The 24,825-nt window shown below is 31.6% G+C and overlaps 2 protein-coding genes across 2 annotated transcripts in view; both read right to left on the reverse strand.

The window, feature by feature from the left end:
- LOC111383188 (protein VAC14 homolog) overlaps positions 1-1,182 on the reverse strand; it is a 16,703-nt gene extending 15,521 nt beyond the window's left edge. Inside the window, exons 1-3 of the mRNA XM_023007265.1 lie at positions 727-1,182; positions 493-606; positions 303-368 (exon numbers count right to left, since the gene is read on the reverse strand). Coding sequence (XP_022863033.1) covers positions 303-368; positions 493-606; positions 727-816 — 270 coding nt within the window. The 5' untranslated portion in view covers positions 817-1,182. The remainder of the gene's footprint in view (positions 1-302; positions 369-492; positions 607-726) is intronic.
- Positions 1,183-5,745: 4,563 nt separating this feature from the next.
- On the reverse strand, positions 5,746-15,663 carry LOC111383184 (E3 ubiquitin protein ligase RIE1-like). Its single transcript, XM_023007262.1, has 5 exons — positions 15,016-15,663; positions 10,553-10,672; positions 8,837-8,969; positions 8,591-8,749; positions 5,746-6,187 (listed from the first exon to the last, which is right to left on the reverse strand). Exons 1-5 carry the CDS (start codon positions 15,495-15,497, stop codon positions 6,026-6,028), a joined length of 1,056 nt encoding a protein of 351 aa, XP_022863030.1. The 5' UTR covers positions 15,498-15,663; the 3' UTR covers positions 5,746-6,025.
- Positions 15,664-24,825: the final 9,162 nt, after the last annotated feature.

Consider the following 24,825-nt stretch of genomic DNA (forward strand, 5'->3'; position numbering starts at 1 on the left):
ATGACATAACTATTCACATGGATCATTCCCCTCTTTTAAGTTGATGGAACTAAACTCGGCTAAACCATGTTTTACAGTCATCTTACGCATTCGGTTGGGCCATTCTTCTTTTGATGAACTTAAAGCATTTATACATGTACAAAGAAATATAATTGCAATATTTTATCTTAGCCTCATGGTTGAAGCAAATAAATAAATAAATCTATAAATGCATTCGAATCAGAAAAGGAAAGGAAAAATTCGCATATGGAGTAAAGGTTCAAAATCTTCATCCGTTACTTCACACATTTCGGCATTGTTACCTCAAGATGCTGTGCAGCTTCGGAACTCAAACCTACTGTTGCTGCAGCCAATCCTATCAACCCTCCCTAAATGCAAAATAGTATATACATAAAACAAAACCAAATTAAAAATCAGCACATCAACTAAAACGTTAAATGAATAAGCCTCATTTCAATGTCAGTTAAGAAAACCAAACCAAACATAACTTACTTTGCGATAATTTGCCTGCGCGGAGTAGGTAAACTCATTGGTCAACAAATTTATCACCGCAGTAATTTTATCATGATCTCCTGCCAACGCTAATTGCTTCACTATCCCTTCCACCTAGAACCCACCAACCCAGGAAACCCAACGATTTCAAAATAATAATAATAATAATAATTACCCCAAGAACCGATAAAACAAAATACCATACAAACAAATACATAGATGTATAATTAAGACCTCAAGAGCCGCATTTTTGCGCTTTTCATAGAGCTTATCGGAGAGGTTACGTAGAACCGCTGCTGGAATCACAGACAACGCATCAGCCATAACAAAATAACCAAAGAAACCCTCAGTTTTTTCACTCTATTATAATTTTATTACATTAACTTTTAGATTACACTTGTAAGATTGAGGGTTTTATGATTTTAGTTACAAAAATCAATGTGTATTGTATATTCAATAAATTGGAGTGTAGAAGTCTGAGAGCAGATCTAATTAAACATGGGGAAAATTAGAAAGGCACAAAATTTGATAAAGAGAAACAGGGATTTTGCTGCCAAAATTCATCTTTTACACGGATTTGGTGGGTTTGAAGTAACAAATTTATAACGAGGGCATTTGGTTATTGGGAGAGAAGAGATGAAGAAGGGGAGCCTAGCCCATCCCAGCCTGGTGCTGCTTTAATTGAAAGGCAACGGTTGGGTGCATTTAGCCAATGACCGACCCGTGAGGGTGTGAGGCATGCCGATGCGACCCGTGTGGGGTAGGTTTAGGATTTCTTTTTAGTTTTTGAAATCTGCTAATTGTACAGAAAACTTGCTGCTACAATATGTACAGAAAATAATTAAATAAAAATGATTGACAGACCAAACAGATGCCGTTGTGTTAATTCTGACGGCAATGATTCTGCAAAAGCTGAGAAATTCCTAGTCTTTACAACGCACAAGCTTGCAAGTTTGATATAAATATTTTGATAATACATTTTGTGAAAAGTTGAAACACATTCACTCGTACTGACGGAAAGCGTTATTAAATTAAGGATAGCAGACAAGCAAAGGAACAAATGCACTGGTAGCCCTAATGACCCTCATATTAAATATAACAATGCTGCCTCTACAGGCCCTGTGAACACAGGGCCTGTACAGACCACACACATTATAAGGGAGGTAAGTAATTTTATTTTTTTTAAATAATCACCCACCCTCTCACATAGTATGTGAGGGAGCCTGTACATTAGGCATTTTTGTATTAAATGTGATGCTAAAAAGTAAAAAATTGTGGATCAACGTGCAATAATTATTGTGAGAATAAATTTTGTGAAAGTTGATTTAATTAAAAAAAAATTTTAATGTGGTTAAGAAGAAAAAGAAATTATGGATTTACATTCAAAATTATTTTATTAAAGAACGTGAAATTGAAAAGCTATTTAAAGAAGAAATAAATTTTAAGAATTATGTACTTAAGGAGACAATATTTCATATTTGAGGGTTAATTATTTCAATGCGGCTCTAGGTTAGTCATTAAACTTTAGAAAAAAAAAATTACGAAAAGAAATAATGATGTATAGTTTCTATATTTGTCACTCTATTCAATCTCGTTGTTCGAAAAATTAATGTTGTTGATGACATGCTAAACGACTTTATTCGTTATAAATGGCATTATCCTCTTTTCGACAAGACATTTAAGGTGGAGAAGGCCTAAACCTTGGCACTTCATGGTGGTCTTGAGTTTGCTAGGGTGAATGGTCATCAGCTAATCGAGGTGGAGATTGATGCACAACTAGTTGTTTAGAGTCTCAGCCAATTCCTTCCATAGCCCCTAACGTAGCGATTCTCATCGTTGTTGTGTAATGTAGCATCGGTGTAGCTTGTTCTAAATTCATTACCCATGCAAAAAATTATGTTGCTCATACACTAGCATTTTTTGCTATCACTTTCCGAGTATTCCACGAATGATTCAATTATATTCCACTTTTCTTATTGTCTGTAGTTCAAGACAACATTGATTAACATAATGTGGCTTTAAAAAAAATAAAATTATCCAAATGTTTAAAAAATAACATAAAAACGTAACATTATTTCATTTGTTTATATCGTTCAATTCAAAGATTATAATCCTTTAAAATGTAACCAATGTCTCTGCATTCTCTACCTTGATAAATAAATTAGGTAGCGCACATAAAAAGTTGAACTTGTATAATCTTCAGAGATACTACAAGACACGTCCATTATTTCGATAATGCTACCACCAAGCTCATTTTCATTCTATCATGCATGTTTATCAACTTAAAAAGTTGATAAAAATACAAGTTCAGTTCAACAATTAACCTTTAACCTCATATTTTATGAACTCATAATTTTTATCAACTATTCAACCTTGCATATCATAAACTTTTATCAATTTTTAGCTACATCAAACGTGAGCATGTTGACAGCTTCGATTATAATTTCAATATTTTCCCCCTTTTCTTTCCCTTATTTCCAATTCTAGTGTAGAAGCTTCAAATGTAAAATTAGATACGTCAAAATCATTACCAATGTGAGCAATTTCTCTCACGATGAATCATCGTTGAGTTCCTTACAGATTCTCAGATGTATAAAAATCACAGTACTACGTGATTGGTGGAACTTTTTTTCAAATACATATTGTGAATCTTATAAAATGTATGGATAGAAGCTATGTTTGATTTGAAAGAGAATTTCTAAATTTTTTTAAAGCTGCTAATCCCTTTTCATTACATCCAGTTTATTTTCTAATTAGTTATAGTCATAATTATTCCTAATGACTAACGAATTACTAAAGACATTTTTCCATCCAATCCTATTAAAGTGACAATTGGTCAGCATCTAGCCAATGTCTAGTTAACAATACTTTGATAAATGGGGGCAACCCCAGCCAAGTTGGTCAGGCAGTTGGACTAGAAATCGTGAGGTTGCTAGTTCGATTCCTGTTGGAGCTGTCTATTGGTCTTCTTGATTTGAGCCGGTCAGCTATGGGTAACCTAAGCTGGTTTACCTCCTTGTGGTCCTTTGCCGGCTAGGATCACAAGGCGGGGTTTATCTAGTGCGCACTTTCAGGTAGCGGCTGCGGGTTCCCTTGTCAAAAAAAAAAAAAAAAAAAAAAAATACTTTGATAAATGATTCAAGAGTGAAGTCATTCCAATCCGATCTATTATTGTATCATTGAAATTTGTTTAGGGATAATTGTAACACCAGTCTCAAATAATTCCTCTTTTTTTTTTTAGTATTTCAATTTGTGCCATCTATCGTCTCAAAACTTTCATTTATTACAACATAAGGATAAATGTATGGATCCATTTCATCATCAGTTGACCAAAAACATTTGACTTTTACCAAATATAAAAGGAAAAAAAATGGTAATTTTACAATTTTAACCTAAAATTTTAAAACTTCAATAAAAAGACAGTAATAAAATGGAACTCGCTATTCACCTCTTTCACCCCCGCCCCCAACAACCAATCCGCAACTATACCGAACTAAATCAACCCACCATTGCCGCCGTCACGACCAACCACCGTCTCCAGAGGAAACACTTTTTTTCTCTGACTATATTTTAGATTGTTTAGACTACATTGGCTCTGAAAGAAATTGTGCAATTTATATAATTTTTTAATAAATTATTTACAATCTCAAGGTAGATAAATGTCCACCAATATAATTATTTTTTTATAGAAAAAATAGCTAAATTTAATTGAATATTCTATTTTTCCCTTTTAAGCCCGCTTTTTTTCTGACGAAGTGATAACAGCAAAGAACGAGGTAAAGTTTGTAGGATTATAGAGACTATAGAGAAAATAATAAATTGTACAATGAGAAAGACATTAATTGAGTGAAAATGATAATTAACATGAGTATGTGATGCTAGGCAAGCTCCTTTTTATCACAAAAGGGAAGTAACACATATAGCCAGAATGTTGCGATCGGAAAAGGACAAATCGTAAAGCAAAACAAGCATTTATTTGAGTAAAAACAATTAACATTTACGAGCATATCAAGCTTGCTACAATTAACATTCTCGAGCATGTCATGATCGACCATTTGACCAACATTCCCAGTGTGTCAAATTTGACAAGTTAGACCTAGCTCGTCGATCGTAATAGAGTTCAACTAATTTCAGCCTAATTTGATTTTATTTTTTTATTTCTTTAGTAGAATTTTACACTTTGTTATAAAAGTATATTGTAGCTAGTGAATTAAATTACATCAACACTTGGCCAACTTTTGGCCATACAACACTTTTTGACCATGGGTCTTGCTATATATATATTAAGGTTTATATAATGGATTACATAATGTCCACATCACTCTATCGTTTGTCAGTTTAAAACATAATCAACTTTTTTATTCAATATTTTCCTTCCACATCATTTTCGGTAACCTATTATCTACAATTTTTATGTATATGTAGCAAAATCCTTTGATCATTAGGTATCATAGAAATTTGCCAACAGATGGCCTTGAGCACAGCCAACGAGTATTGTAGAAAGGTAGCCCAACTCTAGATCAAACTCGATTTCTTGCAAGATAAATGATCAACGAATAAAATAGTTGTCTAATATTTCCAATTCAATACCAAAACGGTATGAAATCTTTAACTACAAGTTTCATCATCCTTAAAATCTATAAACACGAGTCGAATGACACTCCTAATGTACAATCACACACATGCCACAATCGTAGATAATCATCAACAGATTAGCGACAACCAATTTTGTCACTTATTAGACACGGCAACATTCTGTTGGTAAACACCAACAAACTTTTTTGTCTTTAGTTTATCATCGATAAACGCCGATAGGGTTGGTATAAGTCCAAGACCTTCAAATGTGAGCTTTGTGATCCAAAGTGTCTAAAATTGTTGGTGTGAACTTTAAAGTTGAACAATTGAATTAGAGAATTGTTAAGCTGTTTGAGACTTAGTCCTCCAATTTCAAGTCGGGTGAAAATTGTACACAGCTTTATTATCCATGCTAAAAGTAGTTTTGGTCACTTTAAGAACCTAAATCCACAAATTTAAATAGGCTAAGGGCTTATATCCTTACTTTTAAGTTAAGAGAATCTACAACCTCGCTTTACAAAAGTTCGGAAAACATAGCCTTAAATGAAATGATGTTGCCATTATAATTTTCATTGTTCTGCATAACAAGACGACAATGTCGGGTCTCATTTCTTGCGAACCTTGATATAAAAACGTACTTTTGATCTAAGATCATTAAATACATAAAATAATGCATAATAAACTATAAAAATCATAAATATTATATCAGCACAACCTGTATGCTTATATTACGTTCAATCACCATTTTTAACTCTAACCAACTATAAAACAAATGGAAACAAAAAAGAATCACAAAGGCTGAAGACCTTCAAAGTATGAAAAGCATGTAATAGGAAAATGTACAAGGAAGCTAAGCCATCTTATTCCCACATGTATATATATGTATGTACATTTCCAGCCCAGATTCCACAGTGCCTCTAGATGAGACAAGCGGATATATAGGTTTTCTTCTCTTTGTTTAAACTTGGTCGTTTCCCTTGAGGATGTCGTATTTGCAAAGCGGACATGTTGCATTCATCTTAAGCCATTTCACGATACATGTTGAATGAAAGTGATGATTGCAAGGAAGAGAATGGAGCTCAGTGGCATCCTCATATGCACAAAGGCATATACAGCATTCCTGAGAAAAAAAAATGGAAACTGAGTTGGACTATCAACCAAAATTATCAATGCAAACACGAAAATCACAATTGCACTGATCTATCTAGTTTCATTTGCTAAATGATAGGCCGAAAAAGGACGAGTCATTTATGTCCCATAAAGTAATATTCAGAATTCATATGTGAGTAGCTTGTACCAGAGTCACTGGACATTTCCATTTTCCAAAGCTAAAAAGGTGTAATTGGGTTATTTGTACTATGACAGAAAAGTAAAGACTAAAACAAATTTCATTTTTCTCAAACTCATTTTCAACTACATAGTCTCAAAGAAAAATATTTTGTACATAAATCCAAAACTTTTTCCTCTTCTTAACCACATATTCTCCAAAAAAAATTATACATATGTACTATTCCAAAACTCATTTTCTCCAAAAAAAAACTCATTTTAATGGTTGTCAAATAGGAGATAAATCTAGTGACAAAACATCTAATTCATTAGATTCTTGAAGCTTGCTCCACACCATGAATCAACTGGAAAAACAGACAAGAAGTTGAACAACAACTTTGCAGGAAAGAATCATTATACAATGAAGAGTAATTACTCATAGTTAAACCCAACAAATTCTGCAGAGAATCTTTCCCTAAAGATAAATTTTTCACTCTCTCTCAGGACACAACAAATGTCTTGGAGAAGCATGGAGATGATCTAAAGTTTTACAAATATGGATTTAGGTTTAATCTTCTACCCGTTAAGATTTGACATTTAAGTGTCGTCAGCTGATCATATGGGATACTTGGTGTGGTAGTGTGGTGAAAAACGCATCAATCCATACAAATGGAGTCTCCATTGGAATAGTAGTAGTAGGTAGAGATTGCAGCTATGACATAGCAAGTCTAAAATGTCTACTCTTTCTCGAATCTTCTCATAAACCGATCCTTGTCCTGCTCTGGAAGCATCTTGAAGTTTCCTTTGCCAAGTAATGGACTTATTTCTAGTTACAACTAATTAATCCAACTGCAAATAATTTTTCTTCCCCAAGTCAGGCTACCAAGACCTTTTGGAGAGACCAGACCATGTCCTGGTCACCTGTTTAATTTTAGTGGCATGAAAGCCAGCACTGCCTCATTGTTAAAACAATGAACAATTGAGATCCAGATGTTGGCTACTATTAAGGAGTCTACAAGTTTTTCTCAAATTCTTTGAGCTGCCTACGGAATAACAGCCAAAGGTCACTGTTTCTCGTCTCTTCTCTAATGTTTGTACAGACTTTACCTCCCCCACTGCAACCACCACCCCTCTGGCATTCCCATGATGGCTTCTCATTTCCCATATAATTTCATAAAAATTATATTTTTTTAACACAGACTTTAAATCAAGTTACCATCCCAACCTTCAAGATTCAAGGTGAATCGAGCAAGGAATAGATCAAAGATCAGAAGCCATTCACATTTTTCTCCAAGCTTCAGACGGGTTTTTACATATAGGGTTGTATGACGTTTCCTGGGAATTGTGGGTCACTTCTGATCTTGGTGTAATTTTATATCTTTTACACATATATGGACTGTGGTAGGTGTTCAAGAGCTATGGGTGCGATATGCACAATTTTACAATATGGCAGGTGAAGAGTTTCTATTGGTTCACAATGAAAAGCAATAAAATTATCGATTTGTTTCTCTAGTTATTTTCGAGCCTAATCTAGAAATGGCAATTGGGCTCGTCGGCTCGGGCCAAGCCCCATTTTGGGGTGCCGGGCTTTCAGCAACTGCTGACTTAAAAGGTAGCGTGCTGCTACGTTGTTTAAATAAGGCAGCAAACATAAAAATAATAATAATACCAAAACTGAGCCTGCCCGGCTCCGCTCGGACTTTTCGAGCTCACGTTGAGTCTAATTTTTTTGGCTGAGCCTTTCCAAAGCTCGGGTTGAGCCTAATTTTTTTGGCTTAGCTTTTGCTTGGTCCTGCTCGGGCCCAGAAAAAGCTCGCTCATTTGACTTGCCCGAGCCCGAGACTCGAATTTCAGCTCGTTGACATCCCTAGCCTAATCTTCATATAACTAGCATATGATGAGGTTTTATATGAGCATGTATGAAGAGCGGGAGAGTTGTGTAAGTTTAGAAAAGTTCTATTGTTAAAGTTGGTGGAACCTTTGGGTGATAAATATTGTGTCGCATAAAAGTAATTTATTTAATAAAGCAATTTTTCCCCTTTCAGGATACATCCTCCATACGGCAATCTATAACTAATCCAATGTGTTTCATAATGATTAACCATACACATCAATACAACTAAAAAATAATAATAATAATAATCAAAAGTATAATAAAGTGATAATAATATCTATTTATCAACAATGAAAAAGTCTGAATAGAACTTAAGTTACAGCAAATCAGAGCTAGGTACCAGTTGGGACATTGGGAACTTACAGCATCTTCAGGTAGAAGTATTCGCTCTTCTGCCATGTACCCATGGCTTGTATCAATAGGAACCATTCTGCCCCCACCAGTTCCTTGCTTGTCCTCATCCTTGGAGATCTGAAATCTATATTTGGGAAGGATGCTCAGATCTGCCTCTGATGCACCTTCCTGTATTTAGAAGCCATAATAAAAATTAAGATCCATGTAGAAAAAATTGATACAGTTCAAAGCTAATTTTATTGCTCTGCATCATACCTGGCCTGCAATGGCATAAAGAATCGCGATGATACAAGGCAAGCAGCAGCAGAGAGCTATTCCTATCAGACATGCCAAAACGACACAAAACACAGCAAAGAACACATCGAATGCCAAAAATACCACGCTTAACCTGTAACATTACCAAATTCAGAGATCTGTAGAGTCTGTTTCTGCAGCTAATGGTTGCAGAACCTTCTAACAAAATAGAGAAATTCCGAACCACTCTACTAAGTTTCCAAATAAGCTATCAAAACAGACCAACAGAATTTTTGATTGATGTATCCATTAAGTTATGTCCGAGGGACACATTTTCCAGAATGAAAACCATCAATTACGCTTGTTTCTTTCACTGAAAACAAATGCTCCTATGAAAGGAAAATTCGCAGTCAAGCCCTTTAATATAAATGTAGTTGTAATGAAAACCTACTATAGCTATCCTCAATCCATAATGCTTCCTATTTTTAATGTTATTAAAATGGAACATTTACTATTCCTAGTGCTCAGCTCAAAATATAATGTTCAATTATTATAGTTCTTCTAATCAATTATTACTCGTATCGAGTTGAAAGTTTATACCCTACTTGCAATGTCGTAATAATTTTTTTACTTCCTGCAGTTAACTCTGCTTGAATCAAGTTTTCCTGAATTATACTTGTTGAAGTGTTACTAATAAAATGAACATCATAACCCTACCCAAGCAATTTTTTTATAATGCCTCATGTATAACTTGAAAGTTTATGTGGAAGCTAAAACAAAAGGACAAAACCAATATACAGGCTTCCTCCTCCTACACAAAAAGTTGGCCAAATAATTAGGATACTAAATTTGAATCAAAAAATGTTATTAGCATCGGCCACACCCCCACAAACACACAAGTAAATTTGATAAATATTCATTTTCATTATTTCTAAATATAATTGAACCAGCGGAAAATATTACAGATGATGCATAGGAATCAAAATAATGAACTTTTCACAGTTGTTAGTGTTAAAATCAATAACATTCATGAATTTTACTAATCAGCTCCATGTTTGATTAATAGTCATTAAAAAAAAGAAAAAGGTTTTGAGTACCCAAGGAGAATTTGAAATTTATGTGCGTTAGTAGTCTCGAACTTTAAGGTCTTAAGGTCACTAAGCTCCATGGACTCGTGATTCAGACATTCCAATCTTCTTTGCATAATGCAGTAGCCTCAAAAAAGGGGGTTTCCCTGAATGGGAGAGACCACTTGATAATGACATGAATATTATTTGTTTTACTGCTTTTCTTTTAGAAGCACCAAATGAGGAGAGAAGCACAACCCAGCAGCTATGGTTTATTAAATCATTGCCTTGTCTCCAAAACATTCTAGGACGGCAAAAAAAATAAAAAAAAATAAAAATAAAATAAAAAAAAAAAAAAAAATATATATATATATAATAATAATAATAATAATAATAAAAATAGTCGTTGCCGGAGACGAATCTGACCATTTAACTAAAAATATTAAGAATTAAGTGTAGGAGACAAAGTGACAATTTAAACAAAAAAGGATGTTTTTTAACAGCCATAAAGAAGCAAAACTGGCTTTCAGAGATTGTTTCACCATTTAAAGGGACCAATATATGCTTTATCTGCCTAAGAAAATTAAGATTGATTACTGTGTGACATGGCAACAACAATAAATTGAGCACTACAAATTAAAACATTTTATGAGATGGGTTCTAGACTTACCAGTAGAGACGTGGTGCACTTCTTAAAAGAATTTCACCACCAGAGACAACCCAGTAAAAGCCAACTATCCACCAGATAAACGACACCATTGTGTTCATTGATTCACAACGTTTTGCAATACTGAAATGTCATCAAACCAAAGTAAATAATGCAAGAAGATGATGCTTCAAAAGCAAATTACAGGAACAAAATTAATGAGCAAACACATTTTTTATCACTAGAAAAGTAATTAGAACACAAGTAATTAGGGGTCGACCCTTACTTTTATTAGTGTTCCATTTTCCCAACCCATCCCCATAGCTTAGCAAATAAACATAAAGAGCGGAAAATAATTACATGATATGGTATCCCTCACAAAAGAATAGGAAAGGATAAACTTAAATCAGTGCCAAAAGATAACTAAAATATCATAATATAAGCATTGCTGGTTCATCAACACTGTTAGCTCACATCACTACTTTATTTTAAGTTTTAAGCTAAATCTGATAGTACATTCATCTTCCATAGTTAAACAGTAACATCTCTTTACTGATAAAATCTTATATCGTCATTATTCTACTACATAAATACAGAAGAATAGTTATATGGTTGAGATCATTCTGCAATTTTTCACAAGTTATAATTTTTTTGTCAAAATAATTCCTGTTCCAAATTAGCTCTTAGCAGCAGTTCCATACCACTGCGTTCTTTTATTTTATTTTATTTTTTGATAAAACCCAGTGTTGTAATTATCAAAATCTAAACTCCCATTTGGCCCCCACTAATTCAGTTTATAATTTTGGAATAATAAGTTTTTGGAGAATGTGTGGTGAAAAAAGAAGTTTCCAATTTACACGTAATATTATTTTATAGAAGATTATGTGATTGAAAATAAAAGAGATAAAATTATAATTTGAAATAATGGGGGCCAAACGGGGGCTAAAAAGACAATGCAATTTACTTCACATCTTTAAAATAAAGTGCACTCAAAGAACCAAACACAAGAACTTCTGCGACAAGATTATTGAGAAAGCACATAGGTTTCCACATACATGTGATAGGTCTCCTATACAGATCAAATACCAAAGACGTTAAAGCAAGGCAGGGGCAGAAAAGGAAGGGCAGGAAAGATTATAACAACCAGCATGTGTCACAACAGATTTAGTTAGGGCCATTATATAAACAGAAGAAGCAGTGAAGAAAAGGCAGCGAGAAAATCAGGAAAGTCTGGGGAGAGTTTGGACCTCTCGAAAGTCCATTTATCCATTTCATTATTGTCATTTCATTTCAGTCAATTTTTGAGTTATATTGGAGAGTAATTCCTGTTGATGTTATCTCAGAATTTTATGTCAATACAGTATTACATTTTGAGTTGTTATTGCTGATTTACGTGAATTCCCTGAATTTTTTCCGTTCGTTAGTCTTTTGGCCGCAGGGTTCTATCAACATGATCAGCAACTGTATATATTACGACGCATATTAAGGCACCCACACTCTCACAATAAATTACAAATACAAGAGAAAGGGGAGGAGATGAAACAAAATTTATGTCCTTTTCTAATACAGGTCTTCCCTTACCTTCCCTTCCCTTCCTGTTATCCACCCAAGATCAGTGTAACTATCAACAACTTCATTTCCAACCTTCCCTTTTCTAACTAATTATTTAATTCATTTCCTTTCTCCTCCTTGCTATATGCACATACTGTTAAGTGCTATCTCGTAGCGGAAATTATATAATTCCATGCTTGTGCTGCAGAATAAGCCGTTATATGGCATAGTTGTGAGAGAGGAGCTTTTAAGTCAGGCCCCAAGGATATTTGACCAACAGCGCACTTGATCAGCAAGTTTGTTATGAATCCTTCAAAATGTTTCATTTATGTGTACCCTACTAATGATGCATGGCATCAAACCCTGAGTTCCATGAAGAAAAGGTTAGCTAAGTCGTACGCAATTAGTGGCATGGCATTTTGTGTCTAGATGTGTTGAAGAATAAGGATTTTTATGCTTGGAATTAAAGTTAACAAGTCAATAGAGTTTGCATACGAGTAGAGTCTACACAGGTTGAATACAAGAGATAAATTAGTGCATGTGAAAGAATTAGGGAACGCGTATAATAAACTTTGGTTAATAAGTAAGAAGAATAGCAATAGCTGTCTTGTAGCCTGTGCACATGGGAATCTAGATTTCCTCGAGGTATAAGTAGAGTGTATTCATCGATTCATCAAGCCCTTGTTTGAGTCCCATTTTTCCCAAAACTCATTTTCAACCACAATAAAATAATTTTACACGTAAATCCAAAACTTCTCATTTTTTAACCCACATTCTCAAAAAAATCACTATTCCAAAACACATTTTCCACAAGAAAAAGGGGCTCAACAGGGGCTAAATAATCATTGAACAAGGTTTAGAGAAGATAAGGTAGAAGATCTATTATTTTCAAATAGGATTAGAAACCCAAGTTAATGACTTTGGGAATGCATGGATGAGCATACTGTGGCAATCACTAATCAAGATGGAATATTCATTAAAGGAAATTTAAGCGATCATGAAACAAAAGGTGATATAAAATATGAAAAGAAAACGCGAAAACTAATTTCAAGGAATGAAAGATGAAAGGTAACATTTTTCCGACTTTAAGATGACTTACAGATTCGTGTTAGCAAATTCTTTAAAAAATAAATAAATACATAAATAAAAATAAAAATAAATAATAAAATTATCATTGTATAGCTTTCAGAAACAGGAAACAATTAAGTGTTGTTATTAGGTTAATTGTTTCCCTAACTATGCAATGGTGATCGATATTGCTATAAAGAAGTGTAAAAAAAAAAAAAATCTCAAGAGTTTCAAGTCTACAACCAAATGGTGAAACTCAAAATACAGTTCTAAGATAGAAATTGTAACTTGATGTAAAGTCAGGAGAATAGTTGCATTAAAAACCTAACAAAGGAGGTAGTGGGCAATGAAATGATAAAATTCTAGATGTTTAAGGTCAAAGGAGAATGATACTGAAACTCGCTAAAGTATAAAATGCAAATGTTTATTTAAATTATAAGTTACTTAAAAGGGAAACCCAGTGGCAGATCCTAGAGACAGGCGAAAGCATTATTACCTGTTTCATGTCTAGGAACGAAAGATGAGGCGAAAGATAGATTTTCAAAGGAAAAGGAGAATAGGAGGTTAGAAAAAGAATATCTGAAGAGCTTGTGCGTGCCCTTGACTGTTATTCCTACAAAAAATATTTAATCCCCCAAGTGAAGTTGCAGCATATCAACAGCAGAAGACTAGTGACCAAAGAAGTGATGATAAAATGAGGATTCCCTATATAGTTCAGTGCCACATTAACACTTCTCTTTCTTTTACATTTTTTCTCCTCATCTTCATGTTCTTGTTTCCATATTTTTAGGTTTCCTTTCAAAGTCAAAGCAAGAAAACTTCTTAAAATCTCTCAACTCTCTTTTTTTCTTTTTCCATTTTTTTTTTTTTTGGATTAATTGATTGGTTTGGTTTTTGTTGACATTTAACCTCAGAGTGCCTTGAGGCTTACGCAATGATTTCATAACCATTTTAGCATTCTAAGACAATTAGTTCAAATACAGTAATATAAAAGGGAAAACAAAGATTTCATACTGAAGGGTGAAAGATTTTCTTAGTATGACATTCATTTTGAAACATATATTATCGTAAATGGAAAAATCATTCCCAGAAAATTATGCAGTTAACAACAAACTCGAACAATAATTTCAGAATTCCTAAACAAAGAAGCAAAAACAATCATGTGTTCGAACACACTACATACACAAACTATTTTATCAAACGAACAAGAAATTGACAATGAAGCTAGATGACTACAAGTCAAACATGAGCGTGATTTGTCAATCTAGGAGCATTAATAACGTTAAGGCCTCGATAGCAGTTAACATTCGAGCAACTTTCCCAGGAGAAAGCTCGATGACAAGTAGCTGCTAACTGACCGAGTGCAATGATCAACAGCTGTCATCTAATTCCGCACAATCATTTGCCAGCTCATTAAAAAAGGACATATTTTAGCGATATTCTTCTATCCAATATTACTGAAAACATATGACACATGTCCCCTCACCCGATAGATTTGTTCATCTTGTAAATAAACCTAGAAATAGAAGGTGGAGCCAGGTATTCTTCTTCTTCTTCCGCTATTATATGCTGTAAATACAACATAGATTTGGTCTCCTTAAACACTCATTCAACCCACGGACTTGATTGTCCGAGTTAAAGCTGTTGTCATCTTTTTTGGGTACAGGAGTTGCAGCTGGAGCTATATCCAGCAAAATAAGAAGCCAAGGTACCAGGTAATGTAACACATTAAAATTCATTTCCAACTCAAGTAGACAAGGAGACAACAAAGAACATTTAACCCGAAAAATTCATAAAATTAACCCCTGGATGCCATAAAATACTTTCTACATTACACCATAATATAAAAATAAATAAAAAGATATAACCTGTAGCTATTTGAAATCCTGTTTCTCTCGTCCTCCTGATTCTCAAAATCATTATCCGCCTCTGGCCCCCCGTTCCCATTTCTCCTCCGCCTCGAATTCCGATTCTTATACTCAATCCAAACGAGAAACACGTGGACTAGACATTGTAAAGCATATACACAAACCCAAACCCTAATGGGCACATTAGGGTTCTCATCACCCGTGCAAATCAGCATTACAATCGACACAATCACAAAGGCCAAGTTCCACATCATATCGAGCGCGACGACAGGCTTGGAGTATCCCAAGTCGGCGCGGCGCTCCTCGAGCTCACGAGCTGCTGTCTCCCGTACCAGCATAGAAGCACCGCCGCGGCGCTGGGAGGAGACGATGCGTGACAGGATGATAGCCAGAGGAGAGGAGTGGGAGGGGAGCGACTGGCGATTGCGGAGGAGTGGTGCTATGGAGGAGAAGTTGGTCGGTGAAGACGGCTCCGACGACATTTTCCTTAATTTTGGTTACGTGAGTACAGGGAGTGGAGTTGAATAGTGAGTGTTGCAACAAGGATATAGGGTGGGGTGTCTAATTGGCGGTGGCGGTCGCTGTGGCATGGAAGAGGGTGGGTTCTAGAGAGGAAAGAGATGGCGTAGCGACTTCCGAAGGAGGTATATAACACTGTGAAAGGGAGATGCTACACTGTGAAAGGGAGATGCTAGTTGTAAAAATGCCACTCTAGTTTAATTTGTTTCAAACTAGTCACTCAACTTTATGAAATGTTAACACTAATCAGACAATCATTATTTAACAGAAAGACTTAGGTGTATAATTATATGACGAAACTGCCCCCCATTTGATGTCCTTTAAAATCCATAAACAAAGTTTTGAATGATAAATTTTTGGAAAAATTGTAGAGACAGTTCCAAACATTTTCAAATTTTAAAAATTTTACCCTCACTTTCACTTTGTGTCGATGGAAGTCTCTAACCTTTTAAAAATATACATCTAAAACCCAAATGAATGGAATCCATCAACTTTTCCATCAGTTGACCAAGAAAATGATTTTGACCAAATTTTAAAAGGACAAAATAGTAACTTAACAATTTTAGTATAAAAAAGAAAAAAATAAAACATCATCTTGTATCTATTTCTTTCCACCCCATTCCACCCCCCCCCCCACTAAAATATGAAGAAAACCAATCTCGTCACCACTGCCACCTACTGCCGATCGTTCGTGCCATCCTCGAAGTGTCATGCCACTGTCATTCTCTCCACCTCTTTCAAACTCATTATTTTCTCTTTCACTTCATCTCCCTCATTATAGCTCTAAATTTTCACCTAGAACCGTCGAACCGCTTTCATTGTCACCTCTGTCCCTACACTAAACTGAATCCACAAATGCGTCCTATACGTTCGATGAAGATTGATATTTTGAGGGTAATACACTTGCTTGAAAAGTGGCGGATGGCGTTCAAATTAAGGTGGAAGCCCTACAGTGAAAGGTCTGTTTAGTGGAAGTATAGAGAGGAAGGAGTGATGTTTGTGAAGGGAAGTTCTTGATTTTAAGCTTTGCAAAATATGGAGTGGTGGGTGTGTCGACTCCAGCCAGACTCATCAATTTGGTGGCAAAAGAAAGTTTTGAGGGTCGATATATCATCAACTCAATATAGAGGTTGATTTAGGGGTTTTGTTTTTATGTTGTGATTATGATCTGTGATTTTGATTTGCAAATTTTGCTCTATGTTGGCAGTGACAGTATTGGCCGTAGGAGATTGTAGCGATAGGGACAGTAGTGGGCGACTGTGGACAACGATGGGTAGTAGGGGTTTGGTTTTAGGTTTTTGCTTTGTTTTGTTTTGTTTTGTGATTGTGATGTGGGGATCTTACTTTGTATTGGTGGCGATGGTAGCCAGCCATGGGCCACGGAGATGACGACGAGCAATTGTGCACAATGATGGGTAGCACGGGTTTGGTTTTGGGTTTTCCTTTATGTTGTGATTGTGATCTGGGATTTTGCTTTGTGTTGGTAGTGACGGTAGTGGTCGTGGGCAAGATCAACGGTGGCCGACTGTGGACAATGATGGATAGCAGGGGTTTGGATTTGTATATGGATAGAGAAGTGGATGGGGTATGGGTGGAAGATGACAATGATTTTTTTTATTTAATTCTTTTTCATATGAAAAAATAAAGTTATCATTTTACCCTTATAGAAATAATTAATAATCTGATCAAAATTATATTCTTAGTCAACAAATGGAAAAGTTAATGGATTATATCCATTTGGACTTTAGATGTATATTTTTTTAAGGTTATAAACTTCGCTGGCACAGATTGAAAGTCAGGATAAAGTTTGTAAAAATTGAAAATGGTAGGAACCATTGATGCAATTTTCGTAAATTTTTGGAAAACGTGTGGTTAGAAGGTAAGAAAATATTTTGTTATGTGATTATGTGGTCGCAAATGAGTATATAGAAAAAATGATTTTTTTGGATCATGGTTATCAATCGGGGGCTACAAAAATATAGGTGAAGATTCTTAAATTATCTTGTCATAATGATTCAAGGACTCTATTATATAAGGGAAATTTTTTTATTTGGCCTATTACTATTCATTTTCATGGAAAAATCTATATTGTTTTTAATGAAATGATTCTTTCTATATTGCAACATATATCCTAATCTTTTTAAACTATATTCTATTTTGAATTTTTGAATATAATTTCATTCTATGATCTAATAAATTTGAATAATCTGCAACATATTGTTCACGTTTATTATTTAATATATTATATTTTTCAGAAGATGCATCCATATTTTCTAATTGGGAATAAATATTTTTTATTTCTTCTAACATTCTTTCTAATAAATCATCTAATCCTTTAATTATATATCCTGTCATTTAATCATACAAATAATCATCAAATCATGCAATTAATCCCTTTGATTCTCTAAGAGCTAAAAAGATTCATTCTAGTTTTAGCAAAAATTTAATAGTTTTACCTTAGATTTGATCTGGATCTTTATTCTTAGAAACGAGTGACCTTTGAGCTCTGAATATGTAAACCGCTTGCTTCAACGGCCTCCTGCGTTCAAGAAATCTTTACTATTTCGGTTTCTTGCTCTCACTGTATCAACTCTAAAGAATAAAATTTTAGACTTCTATTAAAGAAAAACTTTCTTTTTGCTAAAATAAAAATGAAACTTTCTATTAGATCTTTCAAGAATATATGAGAATAAAGATTTAAAAACTCATATTAATATCAAAATATTGAAATTTTATTTCTATCAGAATTTTTACATGACTTCTATTTGGTACAAAGGGATTTCCAGAAAAATTGGTTTTGGAAATGTTGATTCTCCACTACAAATCGAGCTTACAATTTGAGAGAAGATACTTCGATTTTAAGATGATTTCTTCCTATTACAATGCCTCTATTTATTCAAATATATGGGGCTCTATTATTGATCTATTACATCATTCAGTACATTAGCAAAGGCACACTTGCCTTTCTATTATTGTTCTCTCTGGACCTACATCTTCAAATGTAACATCTGATTTTTTCTATTTTCCTCATTTTTCTTTATCTTCACATACTTTTCCAACTTTTTATCCAAAGAGCATCTTTATCTATTATTGTCATCTATCTTTTATGTATTCACATGCAGTTGGGGCATTCCCTTGGCTGACAGGATTTTCTTATAGTGGTAGGACATCCTGGAAATTAATGTATTTCGAATTTTGTAATGTAGTTTTTCAAGATTTCTGATTTTCCATGTCCTCCATTTGATACCAACATCCAGTTTTCATATCAATACAAGCATGAAATTTTTTTATCAAACATTTTTTTGGCAATATTGTATATGGCTTTAATTCCAAGTACTCTTTTATGTCTGATCCATGACTTTGTCACTGTTAGAACTTTTCTATCATTTTCCACCACATCTATTTGGAAGTTCGCTGCTACATACCCAATTGATATTATATGTTCAACTGGATAGTAAACAATTCCATCGTATTAAAATTTATTGAATAGAATTTCAAATATATTTTTTGTCCTTTGGCAAATCTAGATACTTCTTTTATGAATATGTCATCAAATTTTAAAATTTCAATCAAATTTTTTCCTGGATATATAAAATCCATAAATTCATAATCTGCCATAATCATAATAAACGAAGGGTCTCCTCCTTCCATGACTGTTATTTTGGGATAAACATTATTTTTCGGAAAGATGAAATATGAATCACTTATTTTTATTTCATAAGCAATTTTGACTATTTTAGCATACTCTTCTTCTTTTGGATCTAAAGGGATTGTATCATCCTGGTCTATGATGCTAATAGTTTTGGAATCTCTTCTATCTCCATGTATCACCACTTTTTTGATTGATGATACTGAAATGGAATCTCCTTTTTTATCAATTGGTATATTGTCACATCTGGGTCCACTACTGCTTCCAACTATCCATGTTTGGTATTGATTTGGAAAACTCATTTTTGAGCTATTTGGTATATCTATTTCAGACAGTATATCTTTTAGTTGTGCTGCAATAACATCAACTTGATTTTTGAGTTCTATGACTTCTTTATGATGCTCGGTAGTGATATTGAACAATATTTTTATATTTGAATTGAATATTTTTGAGATCTGTGTTGGTCCAGTATTTATGTATTCAGATTTTTTTTTATGAAAATTTGTTCTTTTTTGTATATGTAGAATATGTTGGTATAACTCCATGACCCTGACTTTATCAATCAGCAAATTCTATGTTTCTGCTAAAAAAATTTCCAAGAAAATTATTAACTCCTTTAATATGAACTTTATCAAAATTATAAAATGCTAAATAAGTTTGCCATCTATGGAGCCTTCTGTATTGAGTTTCTGATGGTAGTTTATTCCTGACTAATCCTACAACTTGAGAATTATCAGTTTCAACAATAAATTTCTTGGATAATAAAAATAATGGGAACTTTTTTATCCCTCTAATAAATGCTAGTAATTCTCATGAGTAGTATAATTTATTTCTATTTGTTTAAAGATTCCACTTGAATGTCTACAAATTTCATGTAAATCTGTTTTTAATATTGTTGTCCAATATTTATCCGAGTCATCTGTATTCAAATTAAATTATCTTTTTCATCTGATAATCTTAATTTTGGTAAATTTTTACATTTTTCTTTTAATGATTTAACTATTTCTATATGTTCTTCATTTCATCCTTTAATATTTATTTTTCTAAGTAAAATTTGTATTTTATGCATTTTCTTAGAAAGATTTTCAATAAATCCTTCTGTATAATTGAAACATGCTAAAAATTTTTGTATTTGTTCTTTAGATTCTAATTTATCTGAAAAACTTTTCATCTTTTTAGATATATGAGTCTGCAATTTCATTCATCTTTTATCTATTGATAATTCAAGAAAATCTATCTCTTATTTTTATTTTATAGATTTCTTTTTAGAAAGTACAATTCCTTCTTTTTTTTACATTCATTTATGAATTGGATTAAATGATGCATATGTTCTTCTTTAGTATTAGAATATATTAGTATGTCATCTATATAAACAATAAGAAATTCATTAAATTTTTTAAATATATTATCAATTTTTCTTTGATATATTCGTGGTGCATTTTTTAATCCAAATGACATTACTAACCATTCATATTTTTCTTGAAGTGTACTAAATACAGTATATTGTATATTATTTTCATCCATTTTTATTTGCCAAAATCCTGATTTACAATCAAATTTGGAATAATATTGTTTTCATTTTGCAAGGTTTATTAAAACTTCATTATTTGGTAAAAAGTATCCATCAAATTTAGTATATTTATTTAATTCTTTATAATTTATGACATTATAGCTTTTCCTCTAATATTATTATAATTCTTTATAATTCATGACCATTATCCATCAGCAAATTCTATGTTTCTGCTACAAAAATTAGCAAGAAAATTATTGACACATTTAATATGAATTATATCAAAATTATAAAATGCTAAATAAGCTTGCCATCTATGGAGCCTTCTATATTGAAATTCTGATGGTAGTTTATTCCTGACTAATCCTACAACTTGAGAACTATCAGTTTCAACAATAAATTTCTTGGATAATAAAAATAATGAGAACTTTTTTATCCCTCTAATAATTGCTAGTAATTTTTTTTCATGAGTAGTATAATTTATTTCTATTTGTTTAAAGGTTCCACTTGAATATCTACGAATTTCATTTAAATCTGTTTGTAATATTGCTGCCCAATATTTATCTGAGGCATCTATATTCACAATTAAATTATCTTTTTCATCTAATAATCTTAATTTTAGTAAATTTTTACATTTTTCTTTTAATGATTTAACTATTTCTATATGTTCTTTATTCCATCCTTTAATATTTAATTTTCTAAGTAAAATTTGTATTTTATGCATTTTCTTAGAAATATTTTCAATAATTCCTTCTATATAATTTAAACATCCTAAAAATTTTTGTATTTGTTCTTTAGATTCTAATTTATCTGAAAAACTTTTTATTTTTTTAGATATATGAGTTTACAATTTTATTCCTCTTTTATCTATTGATAATTCAAGAAAATCTATCACTTATTTTTCTATTGTAGATTTCTTTTTAGAAAGTAAAATTCCTTCTTTTTTTACATTCATTTATGAATTGGATTAAATGATGCCTATATTCTTCTTTATTATTATAACATATTAGTATATCATCTATATAAACAATTAGAAATTCATTAAATTTTTTAAATATATTATCCATTTTTCTTTGATATATTCGTGGTGTATTTTTTAATCCAAATAGCGTTACTAACCATTCATATTTTCCTTGAAGTGTACTAAGTACAGTATATTGTATACTATCTTCATCCATTTTTATTTGCCAAAATCCTGATTTACAATCAAATTTGGAATAATACTGTTTTCATTTTACAAGGTTTATTAAAACTTCATTATTTGGTAAAAAGTATCCATCAAATTTAGTATATTTATTTAATTCTTTATAATTTATAACCATTATAGCTTTTCATCTAACCTTTTCAAAATGTTTCATAACCATAAAGACTGGACTACTATGAGGTCCATTAATTGATCTTATAAGTTTCTGTTCTAATAATTCTTTTATCTGATTTTTAAATTCTTGTGTATCTTCTATAGTATACATTATTGGTCTGACTATTATTAGAACATTCACTGTCAATTCTATTTTGGCTTTAGGATGATGTGATTTTCAAAATAACAATGGATTTTCTCCATAAACTTTTTATAATTGTTCAATAATTTTTTCTATACTTATTTCTATTTTCGTTTTCAAAACTTTTTTTTATACAATACTCTCTTTTTTCATTAAATATGATTGGTTTTTTCTCCCATTTATCATCACGCTGGGCTGACCGAACTCTATAAGGTCTAAATTCTCTTGAAATTTTTAATAAGTGTCCACAAGGTGTTTGTAGTATTATCATATAATTAATTTGTTTATAATATTGAAATTATTGTATAAAGTCATTTCCTAATAATATATCACATTCTAATTTATCATATTTATAAATTTTATTTATTGTCACTTGTTTACTTCCAAGAATTATACTAATTTTATCGGTACTATTTATTATCTGGGTACTTTCTCCCGTGACTCAAGTTATTTTTATATTACTATTATCATTCCATGATTTTATCAAAAAACTTTTAAATATTGTTATATCACTTTCTGTATCTATTAAAACACAAGTTGTTATATTTGTTTCTATAATAGTAATTTGTATATATACAGCCAATGAAAAACTTATCTGATTATTCATTTAGTTCTTTTTACATAATATAGTTTATCCATTATGGATTATATACAATCCTTCTCTTTTTATACTATAATCTTCTAATCCATTTAGAAAACACATTCCTAAAAGTATATGGGGGTTTATATCCATACTTTTATCTATATAATACGGTACTAAAAGATATATTCCTCCTATTTTTATTGGTATCTTGACTTCCAAATCTATAATATGTACATTTCCACCAAAATTTACATATTTATATGGATCAATTTTATAAGTTATTAATTCTTTATTTATGATTGAAGCTATATGACATTCACTAGTTTATGTATCTATTAATATATTTGGTCCATTTATATTTTCTCTTTCATTATAATAATTTCCTTCTATTTTCATATTTCCAACATTCCTATATAGTTTTACTTCTTTTATATTATTAAATTCTTCTAACTGATTTTTATTAGATATTTTAAGATTTTTTGATATTTTGATTAATTTTTCATCCTTAGATGTTATATTATTAGAATATTTTCCTTCATTTAATTCTGTTATTTTAGATTTATTTTTTGTTATACTAAATTCATATTCTTCCGAAATTAAACTTATTTGTTTATTTAGTTATATTATTTTGCTAATATCCTTACATTCTTTATATACTTCACTATAATATTTATTGAAATAAATGTTTCCATAATTAAAATTAGTAAATGTATATAAAGCTCCATACTCTATAACTATAATTTGATCACTTGGTTGCATGATATCATTATTTACAGTTTAAAATGGAACCCTAAAACTTCATTAAAGTTTCTATCTTTCAATGATACACAATATTTTGGGTAACATGTAAATATTATTTTTTGATATGCCAAATTTCCTTCTATTGTTCCTAAATGGCTATTTTTAAATTTATTATTCTTCCATTATGTAAGGTTATAGTTAAGGGTGAGTTTATCCCTTCTCTGAATAATGATTTAAACATTATTTGTATTCCTACTAAATAAATATATTAGATTTTTTCACTTTTTTTTTACTAACCTTTGTTAATAGTTCTTCAACCGTATTTTTTGTCTAAAGATTTAATTTATGTTGTCCATATGTTGTTCTTACATCTATGATTTTTTTTTTGTGATATTCATTTATTGCTATCATTTCTCTTTTTCAAATTCTATCTAAGACTTCCCACTTCCCTATTTTTAAATCTAAAGATAATTTTTGTAATTTTCTAAATATATTGTTATCAAAGGTAATTTTTAATCCATATCATTCTATTCCTTCATATTCTTGTATATTTATATTATTACTTTCTATTTGCTCTATTTCCTTATTCAGATTCAGATTCATCATCCTCTGTTTCACTTATATAAACTTCTTGATTATGATATTTTTCAATATATAATATTTCACTTAATTTATCTTTTATTTCCAAATATTTTTTTGTAATATTTTAACTTTCTTTTTATCACAATCAAGACTTATATGACATATTTCTCCACAATTTCAACATTTACATTGGATTTTATTTTTCTTATAACTTTTATTTTTTGGTTGACCATATGGGATATTTTTTCTTTTATATTATCTTCTTCTATGTTTTATATATTTTTTATTAAAATTTCTAAATTTTTAAAAAATTTATTTTTAAATGGTCTTTTATTAACCCTTCTTTCAGGATTACATCCCCACTGTATAGAATTTTTCATATCTTCACAACATATTCTAGTTAATTTTCTTGATTTTTCCATTAATTGTCTTTGTTGACATATACATGCAAATCTTTCAAATAAAAAATTTATTTTTGAACATAAAGTTCTAGGTATTCCAACATTGTCTTTAACATATTTTTCAAATTCTATTTTAAAATATATTCCCCACGAGTCTGGTAATTTATTATAGTACATATCTTAGTATATTTCTTGTTTTTTATTACTGTAGAATTGAACATAACAATAATTTCTAAATTCACAAGTATATTATTTAATTTTATACATATTGCATATTGTTAAATTTATTAGTTTAATTCTAGCGTTGTCTTTTTCTTTTATTTCTT

This window comes from Olea europaea, unplaced genomic scaffold, assembly GCF_002742605.1.
Source record: "Olea europaea var. sylvestris unplaced genomic scaffold, O_europaea_v1 scaffold2622, whole genome shotgun sequence".
In the NCBI taxonomy this organism is placed as follows: domain Eukaryota; kingdom Viridiplantae; phylum Streptophyta; class Magnoliopsida; order Lamiales; family Oleaceae; genus Olea; species Olea europaea.